This window comes from Wasmannia auropunctata, unplaced genomic scaffold, assembly GCF_000956235.1.
Source record: "Wasmannia auropunctata unplaced genomic scaffold, wasmannia.A_1.0 LD334880.1, whole genome shotgun sequence".
NCBI lineage: Eukaryota > Metazoa > Arthropoda > Insecta > Hymenoptera > Formicidae > Wasmannia > Wasmannia auropunctata.
Window position 1 is genome coordinate 236,417 of NW_012028010.1, and position 26,522 is coordinate 262,938.

General features: G+C 33.8%; 1 protein-coding gene across 1 annotated transcript in view; it reads left to right on the forward strand.

The window, feature by feature from the left end:
* Window positions 1–26,522, forward strand: part of LOC105457883 (flocculation protein FLO11) — a 62,323-nt gene that overhangs the window by 9,897 nt on the left and 25,904 nt on the right. The window contains exons 2-3 of the mRNA XM_011702806.1: window positions 17,276–17,375; window positions 20,670–20,729. Coding sequence (XP_011701108.1) covers window positions 17,276–17,375; window positions 20,670–20,729 — 160 coding nt within the window. The remainder of the gene's footprint in view (window positions 1–17,275; window positions 17,376–20,669; window positions 20,730–26,522) is intronic.

Genomic DNA, 26,522 nt, shown 5'->3' on the forward strand with positions numbered 1-26,522 from the left:
GAGAGAGAGAGAGAGAAGGAGCGAGCGAGTAGTGCCAGCCGGCCGGCAAGGGAGGAACGATGTTGCGGACTATCGACCCGGTCTCTGCTCCGGCTTGACGCCTGCGCCTGTCATCGGCAATCCCTCCTACCGTCCCGCGGGCCGTCTTGCCGGCGACGCGGCGCTCTACGCAACGTCGGTGTGGCGACGGTGGGACCAGCAGTGCCTCTCACGATTCCGTTCTCGTTCTGCCCTCCGTTCTCGTGAACGCTGTTCGTACGTGTGTCGGGGTGTCACCTAGGTGCCAACACGCGCGCACACGCACACACACGCCACGTATGCACGCACAAGCACGCAGCACACACGCACACATATTAATGTTACATATTAGGCCCATCTTCTAATCCACGTCCTTCCTTTTATCTCTGTCCCGTCTCTTCGTCGCCGTCTTTCTTTCCTACTTGTCACTTTGTACGTTCACGTTACACGTTCACGTTAAAACGCGACCGCTACCGGCGCGTATCACCCACTCACCGAGGTACAGTGTGCGATTATTTCTCTCTCTCTCTCCGTTTCGCAGTATAGCTTATCTATATAGCATGGATCTGCAGGAAGACAATTTAATTAAACGGTATTAGTGCTATAGCCGATATCGTGTCGGTGCGACCGTTATATTCCTTGATACCGGCATCTTCTTTAATCGAAGATGCCACAAGTATCTTCCTAAAGACATACTCGGTCCTCTATTGGTGCGCACACGTAGACGTACGCGAGCCGGTGAGTTGACAGGTGTGCGTCAAGGAAGCTTCGGCTAGACCGGCGATCGAGACATTGGAGTAAATGGAGAGAAGAGACGGGAGAACGTGAGACCGTGATAAAGAAAAGGAGCACGGGGAGAGAGAAGGGGAGGAGATGGATGAGGAGTGAGAGAGGAGGGAGCAGGAGAGAGAGAGAGAGAGAGAGAGAGAGAGAGGGAAGGACAAAAAGGAAGAAGCCTCATGCTTGGTGAGGAAGTTCCTCAGGACGGAGATGATGAAATAGTGAAACCGGCAAGATGCCGGCTCCTCCACTTCCTGATCTATTTCGCTCTCATCCACTCTTTTTGCCGGTCGAATTGCCTGGCGAAGACCTCCCGATGATGTTCCGTTTCAGTTCTCGCGCACCACGTAAGAATCTGTTCGAGATGTCATCTAAATGATCTGTTGAATTTTCCATGAGTTTCCCACGAATGTTTGATGGGCAAACTTTCATCGATCATGTACTGTTTGAAAGTGACCGTCTCCATTCTTCTTCTTAATCTTCACATGCGCACAGTAATAGTCGATGACCTTGGCTCTGGTTGTGCGTCGTCGCTCTGACAATTTCACGTTTTATTATCTTTGATACTTGGTATTGTAAATTAAATGAATTCTTCGTATCTTTAAAGAAATCTCTTTCTCTCTCTCTCTCTCTCTCTCTCTCTCTCTCTATCTCTCTCTCTTCTGTTACGTGATATTTCTGATCTAGGTACCTTTATATTCTGCACGTATTTTTTTCCTCGGTTCTGCCAATCGACGATGGTGTCGAACGAAGTATGAAGATTACTTACTTATCCATTCCTTCGTTTCCTTCTTTCGCCACTCTTATTCCCCTTAGAAATCTGCATAATTGTCTTCTGATTGACGCGACGCTTTGCCGATGTTACTTTAATATTCATCATACTTCTCGTTACATCGGTTTTAACGAGAGAATAAATCACGTCGTGATCTTCGAATAAGATCCCGTTCGTCTAGAATATCTATTGTCTCGATATCTCGAAGATCATTATTACATTATTAGAATTATTAATAATTATTAGTTGGATTAACGTATTAAAATATTAATTTTCATATTAAATACTACGTAAAAGTATTTGTCTTTTATTTTGCGCATTCTTGCATATTCGGATTCTTCGAAGACTTCGTGACGATTTGCTCCGAGTCACTTCTCTTCTGTCAATCACATTTTAAATGTGTTTATGGTCCCATCTCGCGTGCATCTTACACGGAGATCACCGTTTTATCGCTTTGCTATTTCCATCGTTTTGCTCTTCCGTTATCGCTTCCGATACGTGTACGATCGTTTTTAATATGCAACGTAAGGCTAACCTTAACCTGGAGTATTAGGGTCTATTTCGGGATTTTCTTTTTCGTCGGAGAAAATCCGTCGGATGGACCGTACGCGCGAATGCTTGGCGTTAGGTCTCATTTATATATATATATATACTCACGCATACATGTATGCACTCGGTGCTTTTACACACGCCCTTTATAGCGCTTTATAGCTAGAAATCCAACAGAATACCTGAATCTCCTAGATTGAAAGATATGAGAAAACATTGAAGATATTGTTTGTGTGATTTCAAATGTAAAATATAAATGCAAAAGAAATTTTTGATTCAAGTTCAATATTTGAATGTTTTTAAGATAAATATATTTTTTCGTAACATGAAAAAACGCTTTTTTTCTATTACATTTTGTAGATAGAAAGAAAAATAGAGAAATTATTTTATATCATGAAAAAAAGTATTTTCTTAACATTTTTGTACATGTCTAAATCTGGAAGTTATTCAGATGTTCTGTGAAAAACACCAGCCAAAAATTATATACATATAATATATGAATATTACATATACATATATAATTATATTGTATACACACATTCACACACTTTTTACATGTATGTTGTGTGTGTGTGTGTGTGTGTGTGTGCATATAAATCAATAAAGAACTCTCATTTTTTGTAATCAATTGGTTTGTGTAAAATATGCAATAATATATCAATTTTATTTTTAAATGAAATGTATAATTGTAGTAAATTTAATTGTGCTACTTCATCTCTTCATTTAGAATACTTATTCCTTTAGAAATTTTAAATGACAATAGAAATTTTGTTTTTTTATAAAAATATTTTAAATCTTTAAAATTCTTTGTAATATCCGCGTGTCTTACTTCTTTTCATTTAAATAGATATTTCTCGAGAAATCACATTTGAAAGTTTTAGATATTTAAAAAATTGAAACTTCTCGCAATTTTTAAGAAAAGTTCACAGAAAAATTTATTTCAGTACACATTAAATATCAACTTCCACACAATAGTAAAACACTTTATAAAACATATGTAAATAACTGTGTTCACAAAGTTGTTACGGATTTTGAAACCGGCGTTATTCTATGGCACTCTACTATCTTTTGACGTGTATTTTATGTGGAATTCGGTAATTCGGTGTTGTGACATAAATTTTACTTTTTAAGTGTACCAAAAGAAAAAATGTAATGGAGAAAAATTAGATGACTTTTTGCAGATCACTCAGTCGAATTTATTTCGAATTTTTAACTTTTGATACCTAAAATTTCGAAATACACAACACAGTTGAATATTGAATTTATCACAATTATACATTTCTGGATTTCCCTTAAAAATAAAATTGACATGTTTCGTTATTTTTCGCACAAATCAATCGGTTACAACAAAAACAGGGTGAGAAGATTTTCGTCATTGGCTCACCTTGTACACACGTATACACTCATAAGGCGGTGTAGATATTTTATATATTATACGTATATATATAAAATATATGTATATATATATACCTTAATATATCTTAATACCGCTTTATATACTTGACACAATTGTACACAATATACCTACACAAATACGCGTATACACAGAGGGAGCAATTCGGAGCCCGTGCCTGAGCCCGTGCGCCACTTACAAACACTGCCTTGAAGGCTGAGAGAAGAAAGAGGTGGTGTTGTGATAGTGAGAGAGGTGGACGAGGACGAGGATTCGTAGTGGTGTATCGACCGTGATTGACGTCCGAGAAACCACGTCCTCCCTCTCGGCAGAACACCTCGGCGGATTCTGGCCTGCTGACGGCACCGTGTCCGTCGTCGCGGAGAAACGGCCGGCCCCCGTGCGTCGTCGCCCGCTAACGCAGCGGTTGTGTGTCATTACTACTGTCCCACTGCCTCACACACCGCGGCCTCATGATTGGTTCATTTTGGAACCTCTGCCGTGCGTGCCCTTCAATGCCGATTGACAAGGTGAGAAAAACCGAGGAGGCTGTATAATTGTCATGCCTGTATTTCGATTTTTTCCGCAAATGAGTATTGTGTCTCCAATTAAAATAGACGCTTAAGGGGAAAAATGGAGTAATAACATCTCCGTTAAATACTTTGCATCTATAATGCAATAACGAGGGATGAAATAACATTGAAATTCAAGATGTCTTATTATATCCTGCAATGTACTTTCCGTTCTGTTAACTTTTGCTAGAACTTTTGATTTATTTCGGGATGTTTTGTATGTAAAAGCGTCCCGAAATGGATTATTTTAATAGAGAAGGGTCGTCATCTTTAATATTATATACCTATCTTTAACTGTTATAAGTTAAATCAAATTTCCGTTTATTTCCGTTCAAGCAAATCCTATTTGAAATTACATAAATAAAGTATACCATTTTGTTATTTTCTCTCTTGAGGCCCGCTAACACACAGCTTTTTGACTTTTAATCGGTAATTTAATTACTTTTCAACATTTTCATGAAGGAAAAACGAATTTTGGACTGGTCGTACAAATAAGATACGAACGACAATCAATTTCCGGTTAGTCTGTGTAGAAAACCGGAGATTCTATAACCGTCGAATGGTACGATTAATCAGGATGGCGACTACATTGATCGGTTCGATAGTTTTGTATCGCTTGTTTGTCTGCCGGTCTCATAAATCCGTAAGCGGTTCGAGGAAGTGTACTTGCACTGCTCGATATAGCGCGAAACACTCGGGGAGGTGGCTAATCTACTCAATTTTCACTTACATTTATTCTACTTTCCTTTACGTTCTTCCTTTTTAGTTTCATGAATTTTTCAACTACTTTAATTTTAATTTAAAATTTCATTGAATTTAATTTGTGCAGTAAAGCAAGCAATAATTATATCACTCGAACTACGCAGAAATTATATGTTTATATACATTAATTAATGAGTTTCTTAATTATAAAGTTATCTTTTTTTATACTACAGTAGAGGGAAAGGTGAATATTTTACTTTAATAATAAAAATATAATAACAATCTTCCAAAATTTCATCGTTTGCTGGACATATTTTGTCAAAAACACGGATATCCTGGCTTGTTTTGCCAATGAGACCATGAATATAATTACTCTGCAATATTTGTAAATTATAATTGTCTTGAAATATTTACGGACCAACGAAAACGACGAGTAGCGGAGAAAATTGGGGTCAGTCTTTTGTAATGGTGAATTATGGGAGAGGTTCCAGGCAAGTAGGCAAGCAAACTTATTATGTCTTATTTCTCGATAATTTTAAGAAAGTTGTAAATAATAGGAGAGGGCAGCTTCGCTAACTCAATTGCTTTGTGATTTTATCTCGTTTAATTTGTTCAGTCTTTTCACTATTAATTAAATTTATTAAAAAATCAGATTTGAAAATTATACATTAAATTGCGAAACAAAAGCTTTTCCTCACATAAATCAAATAGCAAGTTTGTCAAATTTGTTGTACAAGTTAGGGATACAAATGTCTATCAGATATAAATGCGGTATAACTTGTTACTTAAAATTCCACGAATGTTGGACGTTTTCAACTTCTCTATGGATACACAAATTTTAGTAGTGCACTTTACTAGTACGTGAAATATATGTAATTGCTTAATAATTTATACTTACAGGATATGCGTATAATATACTACGATATATAAAATGTAATTTGCTTTTTATGTAAAATCGAAAAAAGCAACTATAATATGCGTATCACATCACATATATCACTTAAACCTTAACAGCATGACTTGATCGAATTACTACGAATATTGTGTTCATGTGATATTAACAATGATAGATAAATGTTATTAATATCAATTATTAATTAAATATTAAGTAGAATAAATAAATGTTAAATATCTGTTATTTCTTGAGTTTTCTTTGATATTATTTAAAAATTAGATTTGTCATACTTCTTTAATGTATAATTTTAAACAAAATATTTTCCATAACTATAGGAGATAATTCTTCACATGATTACAATATTAATCACAGTTTTTTTTTAAGTTGGAAAGAGATTTTCATATTTTTTAAATTTGTAACATTGTTTACATAAAAAGTCAAGTTTCTAATCAAATTAATTTTATTTTTTAAATTATCTGTTTTTATTATACAATAGCTAGTGAATATACGACGTGTAATTGATTATTGTTTATATTGTGATTATGCGATAGTTGATTTGTTTAGCTCGACAGACCTCATCAACTTTTTATGCGCCATTCTATGCATCAGTTACCGGTGTTCCGCTTCAAGCGGAACATATTTCGTTCCAAGGTCGATCGGATATCGTGCTCCCTTCGAACACATTTCTTCATCTTATCAAAATCGAATCACTTTATCGATTCTCGTCAGATTACGCGATTCACATCGTGTGCACAGATTTTCTCTTTCACGACGAAAACAATGCTTTTGTCGTGAATTTCATCAAACGTTCCAGATTGTTTCAAAAGTCGGAAGTGCCTTCTTTCGTTTTTTTTTTTTTCGTACAAAACTACGTAGATTTCGTGAAACTACCATTTTTCATGAAATTGCCGCAATTCTATCCCCACAACAAACTTTTGCAATTATGCCGGACAATTAAGTTCGCTAGGCACTTAATGCATTAGCATTGTCAGCACTATTTGAGAAATGACATCAATAAAAGTATAATTGTTGCCGGAAAATTTACGTCACGTTCATCATAGTGGAATTATTAGACTTATACTTTAATCGGAACGAATACAGGATCCTATTTTAACTTTTATTTTCTCGAAAATCAGGATTTTATCGAAAAAAGTTTTGTGGTTTTTAGAAAAATTTGTTACGAAGTCCTAGTGGCGATTCCTGACCTAAACAGGAAATGGCGCATTTTTATCCCTGAAATTATTTTTTAAATAAAATCTAATTTTTTATTTTTGTTTTATTATACAGATTCGTATTCCACGTATCAAAATAAAACAATTGATTTATCAGTCAATTTTTAAAATATTTATGATATACACGTATCTATTTATAAAACTTTCTATATACGTACAATAAATTTAAAAATATTAATATGTTAAGGAGACTATCATCTCTTACAATTAATACAGTAATATTATATTTATTAACTTTTTTACTGTTCTTGAAAAACTTGATGGGATTTCCGAGTTTTCTAATTGTTTAATGCAATAACAATTATTTCTGATTAACATTGTCCCGCATTGGGATGTCATTGCCATGTTAATAGTTGGCATAGAGTTACGTCATTATGGAATGGCCGTCGCCTTGCCGTAATATTACGTCATGCCCGAATCGATATATATTTTCGTCATGTGTTTGCTGGGAACTTGCCCAACGATTTCAGGTGTATTCGCAATTTTTTTCCTCGACGTGAGTCGTGCGCGAAACGCATCGACCGTTCTTATTCGGAGAAACGATTACCAGATGCGTTAATGCGTATCGGACAGTTCATTAGACTAAGAGCCTCCCATTCGATCTCGAAGATGCGTGAAGATTGTACAGCAGTTCTTTGAAAATTAAATGAGAAAAAAAAGAGAATATAATAGAATAGAAAATTCGGAATATTTTGTTGCACAAATAATTTCTTTTTCCTCGAGCGATTGTCGTCATTCTAAGAATTTACTTAATTCTATTATATAGTAATTTCTATATAGTAATTTCTTTTAAAAAAAGATAAATTTTTCAACTTTTAATTTAAATATAAGAAAAACAGGATAATTCAGTTAAAATGAAAGTACGCTGGATATCGTACAGCAATTTTTAAGGAACGATATTCGAGCAAATAAATACGAGAAAACTTACCTGAGACGATACAAATTATCTGATCCCGTTGTACCAAAATGCCTTTGCAAACTACGATGTTATTCAACCGTTAAAGCGAGATAAAATCTTCCTTGACGAGTACAGAATCCGGATAAAAGCCGAATGCTATCCAATAGCTATATACGCTATCGCGTATTGTCAGCCTGTCCTAAACGACATTCGGATGACATTCTGTTGCACCCATTTTTGTCATCGTGAGGAATTGATCGGAAATATATATCAGTTAATGTTGCGAAAGCGGTGTCCTTTCGAGATCCAAACCGAGTCTGACAATTCACATATCGTTTGATCGTATAAACATACAAGTATTTTAACTACTTCGAAAATTTCGATTATTTTAATATTCATACATATGACTATCTTTTAAATACAGGATGGTCTCTGATAATCTAATAAAAAGTTTCCAACTTTTAAGCGGTAATAATAACATTAATGAAAAGTTTTCCACGCTCTCTGAGTATCTCGCCACAATGGAACATAAATTTCTCCGATATCGGGATTCTCATTTCCATCTCACTTCCTATTTGTACAAGATATATGATTAGGTGAAGCTGCGAAGCTGTGAGAAAATTATCCCGCTTTATCGGACGTGCAGCTGTGCGAATTTTTTCCGAATATTTTTGTCCCTTTTCTTTCTCTTGTGCGCTCTCGAGTGTCGCTCGACAGATTATATTTAATATAATCGTACTCGTAACGACGAAATGCACTATACGGACGCGCTAGCGAGACGAGGTGTCGCTTATCGATCGGCCCCGATTCGTGAGTCATTTTTCAAAATAATCCATTAATTCTGGCAAGTTTTTTCGTGCCGAGTCATCTTAACGTCGAGCGCAGACTAATCTTTAAAATAAACGATTTTTCGATTGTCGGCGCTCGAAGTCTCGAACGCCGGCGACTTACGGAGCGGCGATGCAGCGTAACCAGTGGGACCGCATGGTCACTCGGCTGGATCGACCCCCGTGTGCAAATCGTCACGAAGGAAGTGGTAGGAGAGAAAAGCCGGCATTGCGCCACCGGATTCGCTCGCGTCCGTTAATATCCACGCTCGATCGCATTGTCATCCATCCGTATCTCGATTCTCGAACTACTGAACTTCAAATATTCAAAAATTGTAACTTTAACTTAATTTTATTCTTCTTCAAATTATCTGTCATTAGCGCAATTTAGTTAATTATTACATTCTGTAGAACAGCTTATTCTCTTCTTCAATAATTGCGCTTGTTTAATAAATTATGTATTATGTATACTTTAAATTTTTTTATAGAAATTATAGAAAAATGATTTATATACAAACTTTCCGTGGATGGCATGTGAGATTATCAGATGCATGTATCAGTAACATCTTATTCGCAACAAGATCCGACAAGTAACGATCTTGAATATGAATTTTACGATCTTGATATGGAATATATATATGTGTGTGCTTGTGTCAGTATACATATTTTCCTGTAAAAATATGTATCCATGCAAATATGTATAATGTATATAAATGATGATAGTGTATATTTTTCATATACATACACACATGCGAATTTATTATTCTATTATATTAATTAACATAAATATTACGCAAATTACATTTTTGATATCATTTTCGGTAATCTTGCAAAAGTCATCATATAGATTTAATTAGAATTCACATCGATCCATAATTAAAGAAAAATTTCAATCTCAGAATATCAGAGTTCAATATAAATGCAAAATATAAATTTGTAATGAGGATATGCACAGGGGAAGATAATATGAAAAAATAGAAAAAATTAGAGAACTTATCACATATAGAGTTTTTTTTAGATTTTTTAATGGAATATTTAAAATTACAAGACTTTGTAATAAAGAATTGCAGAAATTCTCTGAAATAAAACGGCAAAATGGTTTCATGGAGAAATTTAAATTATACAGAATTCGTAACGGAAATGAATGCAATTAACAGATAGATAACAAAATTTAAATGAGAGTGACAAGAAGATAACGAACTTCAGATTAATTCTAAAAATTGTCTAGAAAATGAAAGGAAGTGCATCTTACGTATTCAGGATCTTCAGAGAATTTTTACTGGCTTATAAAATGAGATTTCTCTTGTTAATTTTCTTCTTATTTCAGCATATTTTTATCTCGATTATTGCATTATGCTTATTTTTACGAATTTATATCTAACCGAGTACGCGGAATAAGTTCCAACGGGAGTCAACCATGCGAGAAATACGAATCGCTGTGATCAGCGATCTTGAAATGAAATTTGCTTTAATTTTCTCGTTATTTATGCTCGGCGGTAAAATATCCAGAAATATAATAATATCTAATAAGAATCGGGGAATATTTCAGTACGTTCGTCGCGAGTGCGAGAAATTAGATTGCGTCACGTGTTGCGGCAATGCGACGGGAAAGGATGAGGCTTGGAGCTGCCGATATTGATTTTGCGTCTCGACATGTCACTTTCTCGAGCAAAATATCAGAAGCATAGTGTTTTTGTATACATGTAGCACATATAGAAATGAGCTTTAATGATTTTGGCCAACCAGTATTATTGCGGTGGTTCTGTTTTAGCGTAAACGTCTTCGCTAAGCGATAAAATGGGAGAGAGCTTTCCGAACTACCGATCTGTCGTTTATTCGATTATTCGTTGATTACAATACACCAGAACTTTTATTATAATTTCTTAATCGGTTTATGACCCCGAATGAAATAATTGAAGAACTTGCTGCGCCCGTGAGTTAATCCATATTTTATAGAAATGAAGGAAATGAACTCTAAAGTTCATCATTTCAACTTTAGAGTGTATATTCTCCGTTGTTACAAAATGTGGGTTAACGGCGAGTTAACCCACCGTTGCAGCAAGTCCTTCAATTTTTTTTAGCACGCGTTACGCAACTGTAGAATATTTTAAGAGAGATGAGCGAATAATTTGTTGATTTTATTTATGATTTTATACATATTTGCTAGAATTAAGTATACTTAATTAAATCCGTGGAAGAGCCGCATTCTTGTTCGGCGATGTCTAACGATTAAAAAAAAAAGTTAAAAATTCACAACGACTGTCGTAAGGCTTTGAGATTAAAATGCGCCGCCGGAATCGGAAACTGCCTCGGAAAACTTTCAATGGCCTTGCAGCTCGTTGTACGCCGCGATTTGGTTCAGCGGCGTTTACGCGTGTCCACCATTCGATACATTATTTATGGACCTCTCTATCACGCTTTCGGTTCGGCGAAGCGACGTATCGCGAATGCATGAGAAACCTAATTGCCGTTGCTGCGGCGAAAAATGCGGACGCGGAAAGTCGATTTTTGCGGGCGGAACAGGCCGGGTGGAAGAGACCGGCACCACTGCACCACCACTACCATCACCACCCCGTCGTTTCTTTCGTGGCACTTGGGCCAAGTCGCGCGTTGTATAGTACATTGACTTTTATTACCTACTGCTTGCCGCGCGCTATATTCTAACCGACACACGGGAAAACTGTCAATAAAATTCTAGAACGGATCGCGTACGACTCTCGAGATGCACGACACTCAAGATGTGAGGAATATGCAAAGTAGCGCTCAGGGTATCATACCGCTCCGATCGACAACCGGATGTCGCCGATGTTTGCAAGTTTTACGGATTTAATTGTGACCGGGAAAATATTTCTTGCGTCCTTCAGCATCGAACGAAATTTTATATCGCGTTACCGGCTTAAACTATTTTTGATTTTCAGGGATTAATATACGGTGCCTCCTTAGCCTTTATTAGCATTATTATTAAATAATGATTTAAATGCAAAATACGTACGTATTTTGCATTTGCTATTTAAGAAACGTGATTGTTCGTATAACCTTTGTTGTTTCTGCTTAAAAGATACAAGACAGTTCTGAATACTGAAAAATAAACACAAGCAAAAAAATTCGCGTTTTACTAAAATTACAGTGATATTTGAAACTCTTTTTCTTGATATATCGAACGCAAATTTATCGATTAAATCATTAAAATCAAAATTTCTCAGCAGTTTGCTTTCTATAGCTGATAATACCAATGATGACAGTAGTCTATATCAGTCATTATGGATTTATGTTTTATTACTGAAATTAACAATTTTAAGCTAAGGGACCCTCTAAAAAGATGGAGCTACAACTCCTTTAGCCCCTCCTCCCTCTTAAACCGACACACCGACGCGTTACTTATTTATCGATACACAATTGTGCTTTACTCCAATTTTGAAATAAAAGCACCGTTACCGCGTTATCATTATCGTGCTCTCTAAATTTTCTGGAGTGAAAATATTGCCACTCGGCCATTCGAGCGGCAGTATTTTCATTCATTTGGAGTGAAATTCACTCCAAAAGAGTGAAAAATCACTCCAAAAAAATGAAAGTCACTCCAGAAAATTTAGAGAGTGCAGCGAGGATTGCTTCAAATTGCTTCGTGAAATAATTATCTGCTTCCAATTTTCCCGGCGCGGTTCGCGATCGTGCTTGCCTGGTGATATGTCTATTGACGTACAATTTTTTAGCAGCGACACGTTGTCGTCTCTCATCATTGGAAACGTAATTGGATACTGCCTATTGAAAGGCGAATGACAGCGATTGCGTGGTGAACAGTCAGGAATTGTTTGTCGTAGGAATTCCATCTGATGCGCTACTGAGAATCATTTTGTTTGTTTTGCGCGATGCTTCCATTTTGAAATATTCGCGCGCAAATTAATTTACGCGGAGTGCAAAGTTTCGAACGCGTTGTTAAACTTCGCGGACAAACTTACAAATGTGCGGCGCACCTGGAAAGCGATAGAGAACGTGAATGCCGATAGCGGTCGAAGGTTGTTGTCAGGTGTTAAAAGTGATACGCCGCTAATTAGTCGTGAAACTTTCTCGTGTGTAACGTTTGCTGGAAACCATTATGCGACAGCCCGTTTCCGCAGGAAATGCGTTTTGCGTATCGTCATCTGACGTAGCAGATACAGTTGGATAAATACAATGTAAAAATATATAAATGTGGGATAAATATATATAGGTATAATATAAAAATATAAATAAAAAGCAAATATTAAATGCATAAAAGGAAATCAACGAAAAGAAAATTGATAAATGTAATTAATAAATGAAGAAATGTAGATTCACAAAAATAAATACTATTAAACTTTAGTTGTTAAGTTTGTATTTTAAACGCAGACGTGATTAAGAATGATAATAGCTTTAATCAATAGTATTCATGTTTAATATCTGAAAAAGCAATTAAATTAAAAGCCGACATTTGATTATTTGAAACAGCGAATATCTGCATTAATGTAATATCCGAAATAAAATACTCGAATTTCCGGAAATAAAACAGAATTCTCCGAGGTGATGATATAATTTTAGCTCATCGGGACTGTTTGAAAAACAATAATTATATGCGAAGACATATTGAAGCTTCAGATATAAGTTGTATCAATTGTATCTCGATTCGAATTTAAAAGAAAAACTTTAGAAGATACAAAAAAAGATTAGATTTATAATGAAACATAACGCGCGTGTACACATATTGTGCGTTTTTAATTAAAAATTATTACACTGAGATGTAATGCATAATTTTGAATCGTAATAATAATACTAATATAGTAATTATTAATACAGTTCTCTTAATGTAGACTCGTTGACATAACAGCTATCTTAGACTAACGTACTACATATTATACTACAATAATGTGTAACATATTATACTCTCTCGAAATTCGTACCTTAAATTATGTCATGGGAATCGTGCATATCGCCGTTACGTACAACAATTTCAGCTTGTCTTCTCTCAGTGGTAATTGTTGCCGAAAGTTAATGGGATAAAATGATGGGACATATGGCAGGAGAAGGGAACAGAAGGACGGGATTGGGTCACTGTCGATGATCACATGTTGACGTCTCGTCGGTGCGCATTCGCCCGCGAAACCGGATTTCTCTGCTCCATCGAAGTACGATCGATGCGAAAATTACTTGGTAGAATATGCGGCAGATCGGCCTGGTAGAACGAAAAAAAAACCGATAGGCAAAAGGAAAAAAAAGAAAAATATATGCGTAAATAGACCCAGGGGCAAAATTCCTAAACGCATGAATGGATAATGGGCGTTGACCCATTATCCATTAATGACCCACTTTATTTGTAGCGATGAAATTGGTTTTGTTTACTAATTTATTTATTAACAACCTAAATTACTTATCAGCTTGCTCGCTCGTTTATTCACGATCTTGGATTAAGATAAAATTTACCGCTGCGATAATATGTAACTGTTACGAGTAAGGTTAATGAAATTCCAGACGCTCCTCGCGTGCCGGCTAAAATATTAAACAGTTCATTCGACGTTTTAGTCATTATTTCCGAATTGGGAAACTGCTCTTAATGTATATTTTATTGTAGTATATCACATGGAAAGAGATAGATCGTGTAAATCGTCTGGCTACTTCATTGCAGGTAGCTAAACGGCAGTAAATGTTGTAGAAGAACACGTACATACATATAAACACATCGCGACTCGCGCGATGCGAGAGAACTGTCGGGAAGTTTTAACGGAGATCATTTTCGATGACAGCTGTTTTCCTCTCGCCTGTCTGCGTCTTCTGTCCTCATCTGCCCGACCCGAATTAGAAGTACAGAATTTTCAAGCTGTCCTGTATGTACAGAGTATCTCCGGAATCACCGGAAATTCTCGTGTTTCGATCAATCCGAAAACAACTTTTTAGCGAAAATTCCGAGAGAACTTACTTATCGTATCTTTTTTTCCAACTTTTATTGTTATACAGTTTCGTAATTGTGAGTTTAAACTGAAATTTTAAGTAATTCCGTTAGTTTGCACAAAAGCTAAGTTTCCCTCGAAATTAAACAAAAGATATATTTTGTTAATCATCATCTCTCCTGAAATTTTATCATTAAAAGCTGCTTGTTTTCAAGGAGTGTCTATTTGTAGACACTTCGATCTCTTTTCATTAAGGAAAATTTGATATCAAATAGAGACATCAAGGAAATGATATCAAGGAACAATAAAACAAATATCTGTAATAAAACGAATATCTCGAATGATACAAAGTTCTGTTTAATTTTTAATTTGTAATTTCTTTGCAATCTAAAAAATTTGCGCCGTGATTCTCTAATCTTAATCTTCTTTTGTTTGTATTCTAACCATAATTCTATTATTTATAATCTTATATCTATTTTAACACATAATTAAAGTGACAATGTAAGAGTTTCCTAGATGGTTTTCGGTGTATCTATTTGCGTTTCCATTTAACTTCTCGTCATTATACCGCACGATCAAGTGCGAGCCTGTGTTAATGATTTCAATGAACGGAATCGACGTGTCGCGAGAAGCCGTGCGATGTCGCAAGAACTTTGCGCGCTTATTGTCCAATTGTCTTGAGTTCGTGGCAGAATTTGTTTCATGAATCGTCACCATCTCTCCCTTCCGATCAGCGGTTTTCCATTTAATCGGCGCGTATCGTAATTTTCGAGTTTGTCTTTCACGCTGCGGACTGCTTAATAACTTTTCACTTATACGATTAATATAATATCACTAATTCGATTAATATAATATCAACTATTGTTCTAGCAGTGTCCAAGTATTATTTTATTTTAATAATGTATTTTGTTTATTTAATTTTCTTTGGTTGAGTTTTTTGCTCCATTGAAATACGTCTGTTTCTTATATCTTTAGGAAAAATATCCCAGAATATTTCACATATTTTTTCTAGAGATACTTGCTTTCACAATCATGTTAGAGAACTATTTATATTACTCTTTATTGGATATAATATTTTTAATCTCAAAACATGAAAGAGTTACAATATGAATAATGTAGTGAATATAGTGGATTATATATAGCGAAATTTTCTTTTAATTTAGATTCAACTTCGTAATATTATTACTTTTTTTAGATAAATAGATTTAAACAATATTATAATTTTTTTGCTTAAAATTATTATATGCTTTTAAATCTATTTTTGTAGAAGATACTTTTTTGACCTTTGTATGTAGTTATATTATTTCTCCTACTAATGCATGTCGCCTTTTTTCCTCTTTTGAAAAAGTAATTTTTTAACAATTTATTATTATACTACGTACTTACATTTTGGCTTAGCAATGCTACAAAATTGTATGATCGGACCAATAATGGAGCACCGGATTTCTTCCGTACTTTTCTAATTTTTATGATTTTAAAAAAAGAAAAGAGTCAAGAAATGTGAAGTGCTGTGTGTCGTGTCTGGGCGCGGCGACCTACGATAAAGGTTAACATTGTCCCACATCGCCATTAATAAATAAACGTCGAAGAATCAATAGCCGTTTGTGCACGATTCACGATAGAACGTATACCTACTTTATTGTCTGAAAGTCTATATTTGTTTTACATTGTCAAACATTCATGAGAATGTTGGCCTTTTACTTGCCTAAAAATAAAATTCTCTGGCACTCGAGTGTACAAACAAATATTAATATTAGAAATAAATGAAGTAAATATATAAGAAAATAAATTCAATTTCAACACAAAAAGGTAGTGCAAGTTTCTATGAAGACAGTAACAAGTCTAAAGTATTAAGCGTTAGTAGTCTAAGAAATAAACAGCTTTAAGGAAGCTTTAATCGTATTCCGACGTTTATAATTAATGCTTTTTACGGGGATTTGATTAAATCTCGTCACGATTTACTGTAATGCCTTGACTAAAAATAATTGCATTCGACGTGAAAGATATTACGAACTCCGTATTTTCTTGAATAGATTATGGAAGCCCTAACCATCGATCCGTTTATCTACCGAAACCTTGCAGTATATTTTAATTGATGCAGTGAATGACGGCCATGCTAAAAATATATAGTTATCTCCAGTGATATAATTGAAAAAGGTGATTTCTTATGAAAAAATAATAAGTGAAAATACAGAATAAAATTTATATACAATAATTACATTATGAAACTGAAAAGTAATACATGTGAATTATTTATAATTTATTAAATTAATTTAATAATCAACTTTAATAAATAACTAATTTAATAAATTATGAAAACAAACAATTTTTTAATTTATTACAATACTTGTCAAATAAAGTTATTAAATAAATTGTCATTTATTAAATATAGTTATATTTAATAAATTAAATTTATGAGATTTAGTAAAATAAATTATTCCAGAACAATATTATGCTTCTTGATTGAAATTCTAAAGCTTCTTACGGTGTAAGCTCCGATTGTGTCCATTTCCGTGAAATTCCTGCGAATGCACTGCTAGCTTTATTAAATGTTAAGCATATAGATTAATATTAAAAACGTAATATCAGAATCCAGAGGTGTAACAATAAATTGCGTAATATCATGAAATTAATGTACAATAGATTTTAATATTATTCATTACGCCTATATTGACATACAATCATACGCAGAGTATTTTTATCATGATTTTTAACAGCAAATTGTCCGTTAATGTTACAGCAGCTTCATTCGGAATACAGGAGCACGTACACATGGCACGAGTACACAGGACCGCATCAGGAGCACACAGTCGTGCGACGCGCGCCGCAGCCACCGTCGAGTAAGTGCAGTAATCAAATAGAATGTTATTCTCGTTGTACTTAGCGAAACATTAATCCTAAACGGAATAGCTCCGAAGTTAGCTTACTCGCCGGCAGAAAGCATAAAAACTTTTACTAATACGCGTGCTGTGATGTGACGTGATACTTCACACGCGATATAAGCAGTGAATTTGTTTTAAAATTTATTACGAATATGATTGTTGTGTTTAAAGCATATTCTTCCAAACGGAAAGATGCACTGATAAATGCATCGATAAATATATTATGCGGTATAAAAATTACGAAAGGAATCTACAAGAATCGAAGGATTTATACTCATATACTGTTTAGGCTTGATACGTTAGAGAATTCTCACGTCACTCGAGCGGGAATCGGCCGATTTATATCTCGCATTTATCGACTATATTCTACACAGACATACATGAGTTATTTTTAATTTTAATGAGAGTACTTTAGTATTATTTAGTCGAGAAAAGAAAAAAATATTCATGTCAATGCATCTCGAGAGCGTCCTACTTGCGGAGAAAACTCATTAGTTTTTTTTCTCCGTATATATTAGTCTCCTAAGAGCTGTGTCTCTAATGATTTCGTTTATTCGTATTACTATTGTGAACGCACTCGCTCTTCATCACATTCACTTCATACACATCTTCATCGCGATTTTACTACGATATATACAATGCATTATTTTTTATGTAACATACATATGCATATATAGAGTGCCCTATAATTCGTGATTTTTATGGCAGACTTTGATGAATTTGAAGTTGATTTTTTTTTTAAGGACAATATTAAGGCACTGGAGTGTCTTAACATTTTTTTAGTTATAAGCAACTGAAAATGAAGGGCTCGTTAACAAATTTCAAATGCAAATTAACAAGCTTCAAGAGATCACAAAATCATATTTTTCAGTTAATTTGGCTTTACGTTAATAAAATTCCAATTTGAAATTTAGCTTATAAAAACATGTGATGTTGAAGATCGGAAAGTAATATAATAGTAGTTATATAAAAGTAATTAAATAGATAATATCTCTTAAAAATTATTGCTACGAAAAAATGGACTTCAAATTCGCCAAAGGATTCGTCATTGAAATTAAAATCGCAAGTCGCGGGATAATTCTATCTACATTTTTCGATATTGTGTATGTTATGATATATTTTTAGAGCAGCGCATTACGATACATATTGTCATATACCTGTTTTTCGATGTCTTATTCTCACTTTGTTTTATTACTGATGTCTCTGTGTGAACGCTTATAAGTCAGAGTAGATATGCATTTTTTACCTGCCGGTAACGTGAATTCGTTCCCGGCTCATCTTTCGGGCACAGACGCCAGCTGTCGATCGGATCGGTGGATCCCCCCCAAATCGTTTCCACTCGATCGAGTATCTCGGTAACGCGCGATTGAGCGCGAAAATGCGGTTCTTGGCCTTGTTCAAAGCTGTGTTTGCAGATAACTACGTCGCATAAAAATTTTTTGTTATTAAATAAATTCTTAAATATTTTTTTACATTTCCGTAATGACAGACATGAGATATACAGAGTGTATCTTAAATAGCGTCCACCAATTATATATAGCGTTATTTCTTGCATAAAATTAAGTCGAAAAGTCATGAACTATTTTTTTTCTACAATGCTCAATGAAGCAGTAATTATTGCAGTAGTGGTCGCGCCATTGAGCATTGTAGGAAAAAATGGTTCAGTTTTTTTTTTTTACAAGGAATAACGTTTAATGGGCGCTATTTAAGATACATCGTGTATAGCTTACGTTTAATTGATACTGAAATATAGAATTAATTACTTCAATGATGCAGTTACAATATTTAGTTATAGCATTTAATTTTAGCGTAAACATTTAAAGCTTAAATTTAGATCTTTGTAATGACAATTCACAGCAAGAAAAGCTTGAATACAAATTTCTCTAATTCTTGCTTGGAATTCATAGGATTCAAGGAATCTCAAGAATCTATTTGAGAGAGAACATAAAGCGCCTCTCAACCACAGTAAGAACAATGGTGGATGCAGGGATCAAAATTTACTTCGTACTAAACAGATAGCAACTAATTTAAGATCGAGATTGTCTCTATGTTTAGTTAAATTTACATTGAGACGGAAAGACAAATTTACTTGTTGCTTTTTCTTTCACCTTATACTATTATTGTCAATACTGTAGTAATTTTTAATTAACGTGTAGGTGTGTTATTATATTATTATATTGTTATTAACTTGTAAAGAGGATATATATAGTTTATAAATTTTAAAATACCTATAAGGTACTTAGATTAAAAAAGGGCAGATAACGGGATTTCTGACACAGGACCAATAACTGCGAATATTACTACCGTGTCAGAATCTATTTCCACCGATCGTCGATTTCTCAGCTAGTCGTCGCTCGAATTTAATCGTTCACGATCTCGCGCGGATCCTCCGCGACCTCGTTTTCGCGTAAGGCAATTTGGCCGCAATAAATTCCGCGCCATTGACTTTCCCATCTCGTCGACGGCGCTCATTCCCCGGTCTCTCCTGAAAAATGAAATAACCTCGACATGCATCGTGGACGATTGAACTCCGTTTCGCCCCGTGTGATCTTTATTCGCAAGCGATCTTTCTTCTTCCTTTTATGCGGATTGACTACAGACTTAACTCATCTGTAGTGTCGCCAGTGGCGTCGTGATGCTTGGGGTTTTGCAACAAAAATGAAAGAGAATTTAGAATTTTACAAACCTAATTACGTCATGTGATTATAAAATAATAGTACGTGCATGATTTTATAGTGAATTGTAAAATTCTCTCTGTAAGTCAGACAGAAAATATTGCTAGATAAAATGTTTTACATTGTGATGCGCCATCACGACATTACATATTCACGATACCACTGGAGATTTAGAATAGGTATCCTGCAAATGCCGACTATTGAAGAAATTTCAACAAAAACAATGGTTTAGCCCTCTTTTCGTTCATCGAGCATAAATAAAAGTATAAATCGTCGTTTTTACTTCAATCCGTTGTCAATATCTCGCGTTGAAAATAGAATTTGACATTCGGGGGAAAAATCTCGACGAATTTCAGTAGCTGCACACACACACACACACACACACACACATGGATAAGCACGCACTAGTTTTGGAATTTTTCGACCGGCCTTGAGTTTAGGATTATGCGATCGATCATGACGGAGAGTCAATCGATCAAGTAAAAAAAATAAGAAGGGAACATAAAAAGGGAAGGGAGGAGTAAGATGAGGAAAGCAAAAGAGAGAACGCGGTGCCAGCTGCGAATTTTGATTGCAGCGAAGCAACCAAGCGCGAAGCTACAATCGGCCAAGTCAACAGAGGATGAGAACAGCGAAGGTAAGACGAATGGCTCGGAGCTACGCAAATGCTCAGGTTTTATTTCGGTTTTGTTTTCGCTCACTCTCCGGAGAAAGTCCCTCCCCCCAACCGTCCTCTCTCCCTGCCCGAATGCTATTGTATCTGCCATTAATTTGCTAGCTAATAAAAAGGCTTGTAGCTGAATGTCAATTTCGTTAAACAACCATAATGTTTACCTCGAAATTGAAATCAAACTTATCAAAATTCATATTTTTGTACATACAGGGTCTTTCGTAATAGATGTAATATCTCTTGTAAGCACAGATACAGCGAATTAAATTGAATAGAAAAGTCCTGTACCTGTTTCACGATTTTTACAATAATGAATGAATAAAGATCTGCAAGTGAGCGAGTATCCACGCGATGAATGTAAGCGCACGGCTGTGTGAAGTTGGCCTTCCTCTCACCTTACTGAAAATTCAGTTACAATCATGATTATCGTTTGATGGTATTTGAATTCATTCCCGAATGGTGTGATCAAAACTGTAATTAATAACGCGGAAAGAAGATGTACGCGCGAAAAAAAAATTGACTTTTTTCTATACATTGTACATATATATTTATATAATCATAACTATTAGCATTTGTTTAGTGATGAATTAAAAATATAATTATCAAGGAAGAAAATAGGATATATGTATTAATCATGCTCGTAGAAATGTCCTTACACGATTACGTATTTAATTACAATTATTAATATTTATTTAATGATTGTAATGTGTAATATATGTATATTTGATAGTTAATTTTCAACGATTAATAATTAATTCGTAAATAATTAAACTACAAATATACACAAGTGATTTTGTTTCGAAATTTTAATAAGCACATATACAACACACCAACTTTACACAGCACGTGCGCTTACACTCGTCGTTGAATCGCGTGGATACACGCGATCTTTATTAGTTTATTTTTCTTTAATCTTTGTGAAATTCACAAAACAATTTAAGAATTTTCTATTTAGTTTAAATTTAGGTTGTATACCTGCTTACACGAACGGTTACTAATTATTTTACCAGAAACTCTGTATATGTATGTATATATAATAAAAATATGTAACTACAATACTTTGAATATTATTTATATGTATTACATACATATGTTTTGTGTATTTTAAATGAAATACTAGATATAATCGCGAACATATAATCATTTATGGTAAATATTTATATTCCTGGAGAGATATGAGCAGAGTGAAGAGTTAAGTTTGAAAGCATTGAGTCCTTGTGGAAGTTCTCTCGGTTTGTTCATAGTCTCTTTTAGATATTACAATTTAGATATTTGAACGCGTGGAACAAGAAGTTCAAATATTTAAAGACTCAAAAACACTAAGCTCCTTTCAATCCTATGGAAAAGTTTTAATGAGTTTATGTAAAAACCGATAGGACTTTTTGATTTAATCCTGTTAATAGATAGTCCCTTATTGGTAAACTAGGCGTCGCAAAAAAATTACGTTTTCTTAGCTATTTTATTCTTTTTCCTTTTCAATGCTCGCAATTTCTCCTAACGCGATGCTCTTCTAACATCGCACTTTGACTTTCACATAATACTCATTTCAATTTGAAAATAATCATTGATGACCGCTCATGTAATTGCGATCATTATGACATCACCATCTATTGATAAAACTTTTTCGTCTCGCTTGACAGAATCGGAAACGAAAAGCTTAAAATTATTCCCCTGCATGAATTTGTTTTATTTTAATTCGCTTGCGAAAAATAAAAGAAAATTTCCACCATTTTGCCTCTATAAATATATTTTATCGACGAGTTCCGTTTATCAGAGGAAATTTTGATTTTTTAAATATGCCTGCATATAGAATTAATCACGACGAACAGCCGCTGACGTTTGGGGCATGAACGATATATCGCAAAATATTTCACTTTTGCATATCTGACTTTGACAATCTTTGCGAATCATTCGTCATGATGAACTCTCATTTGCCTACAACATACACGAAAGTCGCGTGAAGCGTGCCTATAAGTATAATAAGCTCATTAACATTCCGGCGAGGGTTGTGATTAATCTGAATAATATATGTTCGTGAAATAACGGAATTTAGGGCGTACATATACCATAATACGTATAAACATGATTGCAATAATATTATTACTGAAAGCAAGGCATATACTATATAAAATATTGAACATCTAAAATATTAAAACATCTAAAACTTTTTAATAGCAGCCTTTATTTTTTCACTCATAGCTGAGTGAAGCTAAATCCTTTGTTTGCGCTTCAAACCAATGTTACTAAAGTTTATCTATGCATTGTCTTTGCATCAAAAACATTATATTTTCGATCTTACCTCCTGTATTCTGTTCTACGAAGAATATTCAATACTTATCAATTGCCGTCACGGCATTAAATATAGCCCTCTCAGCTTCATTTCCATATCAAATATCGTGTTTTGCCTTTCGCAAATCGACTAGTACAGTCGTTTGTGAGACTAAAACCATATGGTGAAACTAAAAACATATTTTTCAATAAATGCGTATATAATATAAACATATATATATATATATATGTATGTATATAGCGTGCTAAATGTCACGCTCTTTTCTAACAAGTCTTTCTGGCAAGATATTTTTCGTGAACGTAAATATCTCGATGGCTGAGAATTCGGAGAAATAACAACTCGAGATGTAAAAATGGACTTCGTCCATTTGATATAAAACTTATAAAACTATTTGGATATAAAACTTATTTGAATACTTAAATTATTAAAAATATTTGTTACTATTAATCCATTGTCATAAAATAAAATTAGTAACATTATCCTCAAATTGAATCTAATGATCGATTAGTCATGAATTATTAAAATTCTATAATACATCGCTGGTTTAGCTTTTCTAGCTAATGATAGCTTTCAGTAATGTAACTTCTTTATTAATTATACATATAATATTAATTGGTATCTATCTATCTCTGAAACTAGCTCCAAGAGATAAAAAAAAAGAACATTTTTAAATTTTAGATTATTATTTTTTATCAAGAATATCCAAACTTTAGACAACTTTTATTAACTAAACCATATAGTAATGTATATATATATATTTTTTTTAATTATTTATCTTATTTCTTACTCGCCGATTTTACCACTGGTATATTTTGAATCTTGAAGGATAATAAGTTAAAAGGACATTTCCTTTTCATAATCAGACATATTATAACGCCTTCGCGGCCTTTTAAATCTCGCACAATAATATGTTCGTGAGTGAAATGTCAAATGATGTCCTTGATTTTTCACAGAACGAACGTCATTCTAATCGAAAACATTAAATCTACCGCGTGGAATTCACAGCGGTCACAAATCATCGGCTATCTTGCTCTCAATCTACATCAAAATATCTCTGTTTTGGCCAACTTAGCCAACGTAGAATGGTGCACGATACACACACGCACACACACACGCACACACACACACGCACACACACACACACACACACATACATACATACATACATACATACATACACATATACAGTCATTCGAGAGCGCCCGCGCGAGCGTAACTTATGTATAGTGCTCTCTTGTATTTATCTGCACGAAATTTATCGAGTGCTTGCCTATAGATATGTATACACTTCCCTTGGACTTCAGGCCGATTGTAGTAGCGATTAATCGTTGCAATTGAATCATGTATACGAATTGGAGTGAATAATAACATATAAGAGAACGAGGATCGACCATTCTCGAAATTTACTCAAATTAATTCCAGTATTGCAATTATTTGGATAATGAGAATACATGGGGCTGAAAAGTCGAAATTTCTAGTGTAACTGCAATCGTAATAGCGACTCTGAAATAACCGCGACATTTCAATTGTACAGTTTACAATAATAATAGCAACAATTTAAAATAACATTCTCTAACAATAATAATAATAATAATAATAATATCGACATAGACATTACTGAAAATGATGACAGTTTAATGTCCGTAAAGCAGTGATCGGATTTAGTTGCAATTTTCAGTTCGATTTTCATACTAATGCCTATTGTTTGCACTTTGACCTGCAATTGGCAATCCATCCGTGCCCGTAAATAAACAACGTTTCTAAATAACTACTGTAATTGTTTTAAAGGGATAATATGATCGATTAATCACCGATTCTTTCTATCCGCTTGCACGTGATGAATCTGTATAGAAAATAAATGCCCGAGCGTTTTTATGATATGGCTATTCTCAAGACAAAGCGTTGCACGCCTTCTCCAGCACGTTTCCCAGCGTGTCGTACTTAAGTAAAATTAATGGACATCAAAATGAAACTCGAACTGAAAGATTTACCACTAAATCCTAAACCATAATTAGTACAGTGAATGTAAAGTATATTAAAACTAGTTATTAATTTAAATATTGAGAAATATTGCGATATTAATTTATATTATTATATAATTGAACAACTTTAACCGTTACTGCATGATTCAATTAGGTCGCAGCAATGAATCTCGCCGCCTGTCATTTGAAATTTTTTGAGGCATGTTTTATCTACCTTTTTATCGAGCGGATCTCTTCATCGATCTGCGACGATTAATTGTCACTGTGATCAGAAAAAGATTTATATTTATATTTAAAAAAGTTATATCTTTTGGAAATATTCGATGCGAAATTCCTTATTATTTGAATTCTTTCCTGTGTTAGAATCTTTTATGTCAGCCAATTTTTCAACGATATTATTTTTTGGATTTTATGGTTTGTTTTATAAAAGTATCACGTTTCCGCTAAGTGAAAATATAAAGTAGGGAATTTGTTAATATGATAACTCATTTCTCCGTAATAATTGCTAACTATTAATGCAACCGTTTAATGCAAGAACAATTATCGATTAATCGATACATTTATCGCAAGAATCAAGGAATTACGGATATTTATTTAATATTTATTTAATATTGCAGAACAAAATAACAAAAGTAATTTTCTACAAAAATTAAAAATAAAGAATAAAATACTTGTATTTATTAAAATAAATTTAAAATATTGAATAAAAAGCTTCAATTTTTATTCATATTTATGCATATGCGAATGTCTACATTTTTTTCAGAATTACAGCAATATTGATGATAGCTTTATTTTGCTCTGTACATGACATACGACAACTGCATCTTTCATTTAATTCGCATTTCCACTTGTCTACGAAGATGGATAATACCAAGGAAAACAAAGATATTAATTTCTCTCTTAAACCATATTTGAATGCTTATTATTTCCAAGAAATTGCAAATCTGATTTATACATCAGTCAGTAAGTATGATAAATAGACAGTGGATTTATAGATAAATACTATTTAAAAAAAAAAACATAGAGAAATTTGATTTGAAAAAAAAAACAGAAATTTGTTTTATTAAAAAAATATTCTAAAATACATTTTTCATGTTGTATTGTGAATATTGGTATATTCTATGCAATTTTTTAAATAATGTCAAATATTTTATATTCTAAGGACAATTATATATGAGTTATATATTTATAAAAATTATAAAAACAATTATAAAAATGAGATATTTTAACAAGAGAATAACTTTTTATTGATAATATTAAAAAGAATTTATTATCCAATATTTGGCACAATTCGTGATATTTGTTATGGAAATGTTTTTACAATATAAATGTTATCTTCGTATAATTAATATAAGAGAAGAAGGTTTTTTTATCAGAATATTTCAGCGCATATTTGTTACATATTTGACGCATATTATTAATATGCATAAAAAATACATAAGAATATATTTCTATAAATAAGTTATAAATGTTATAAATAACCTAGTG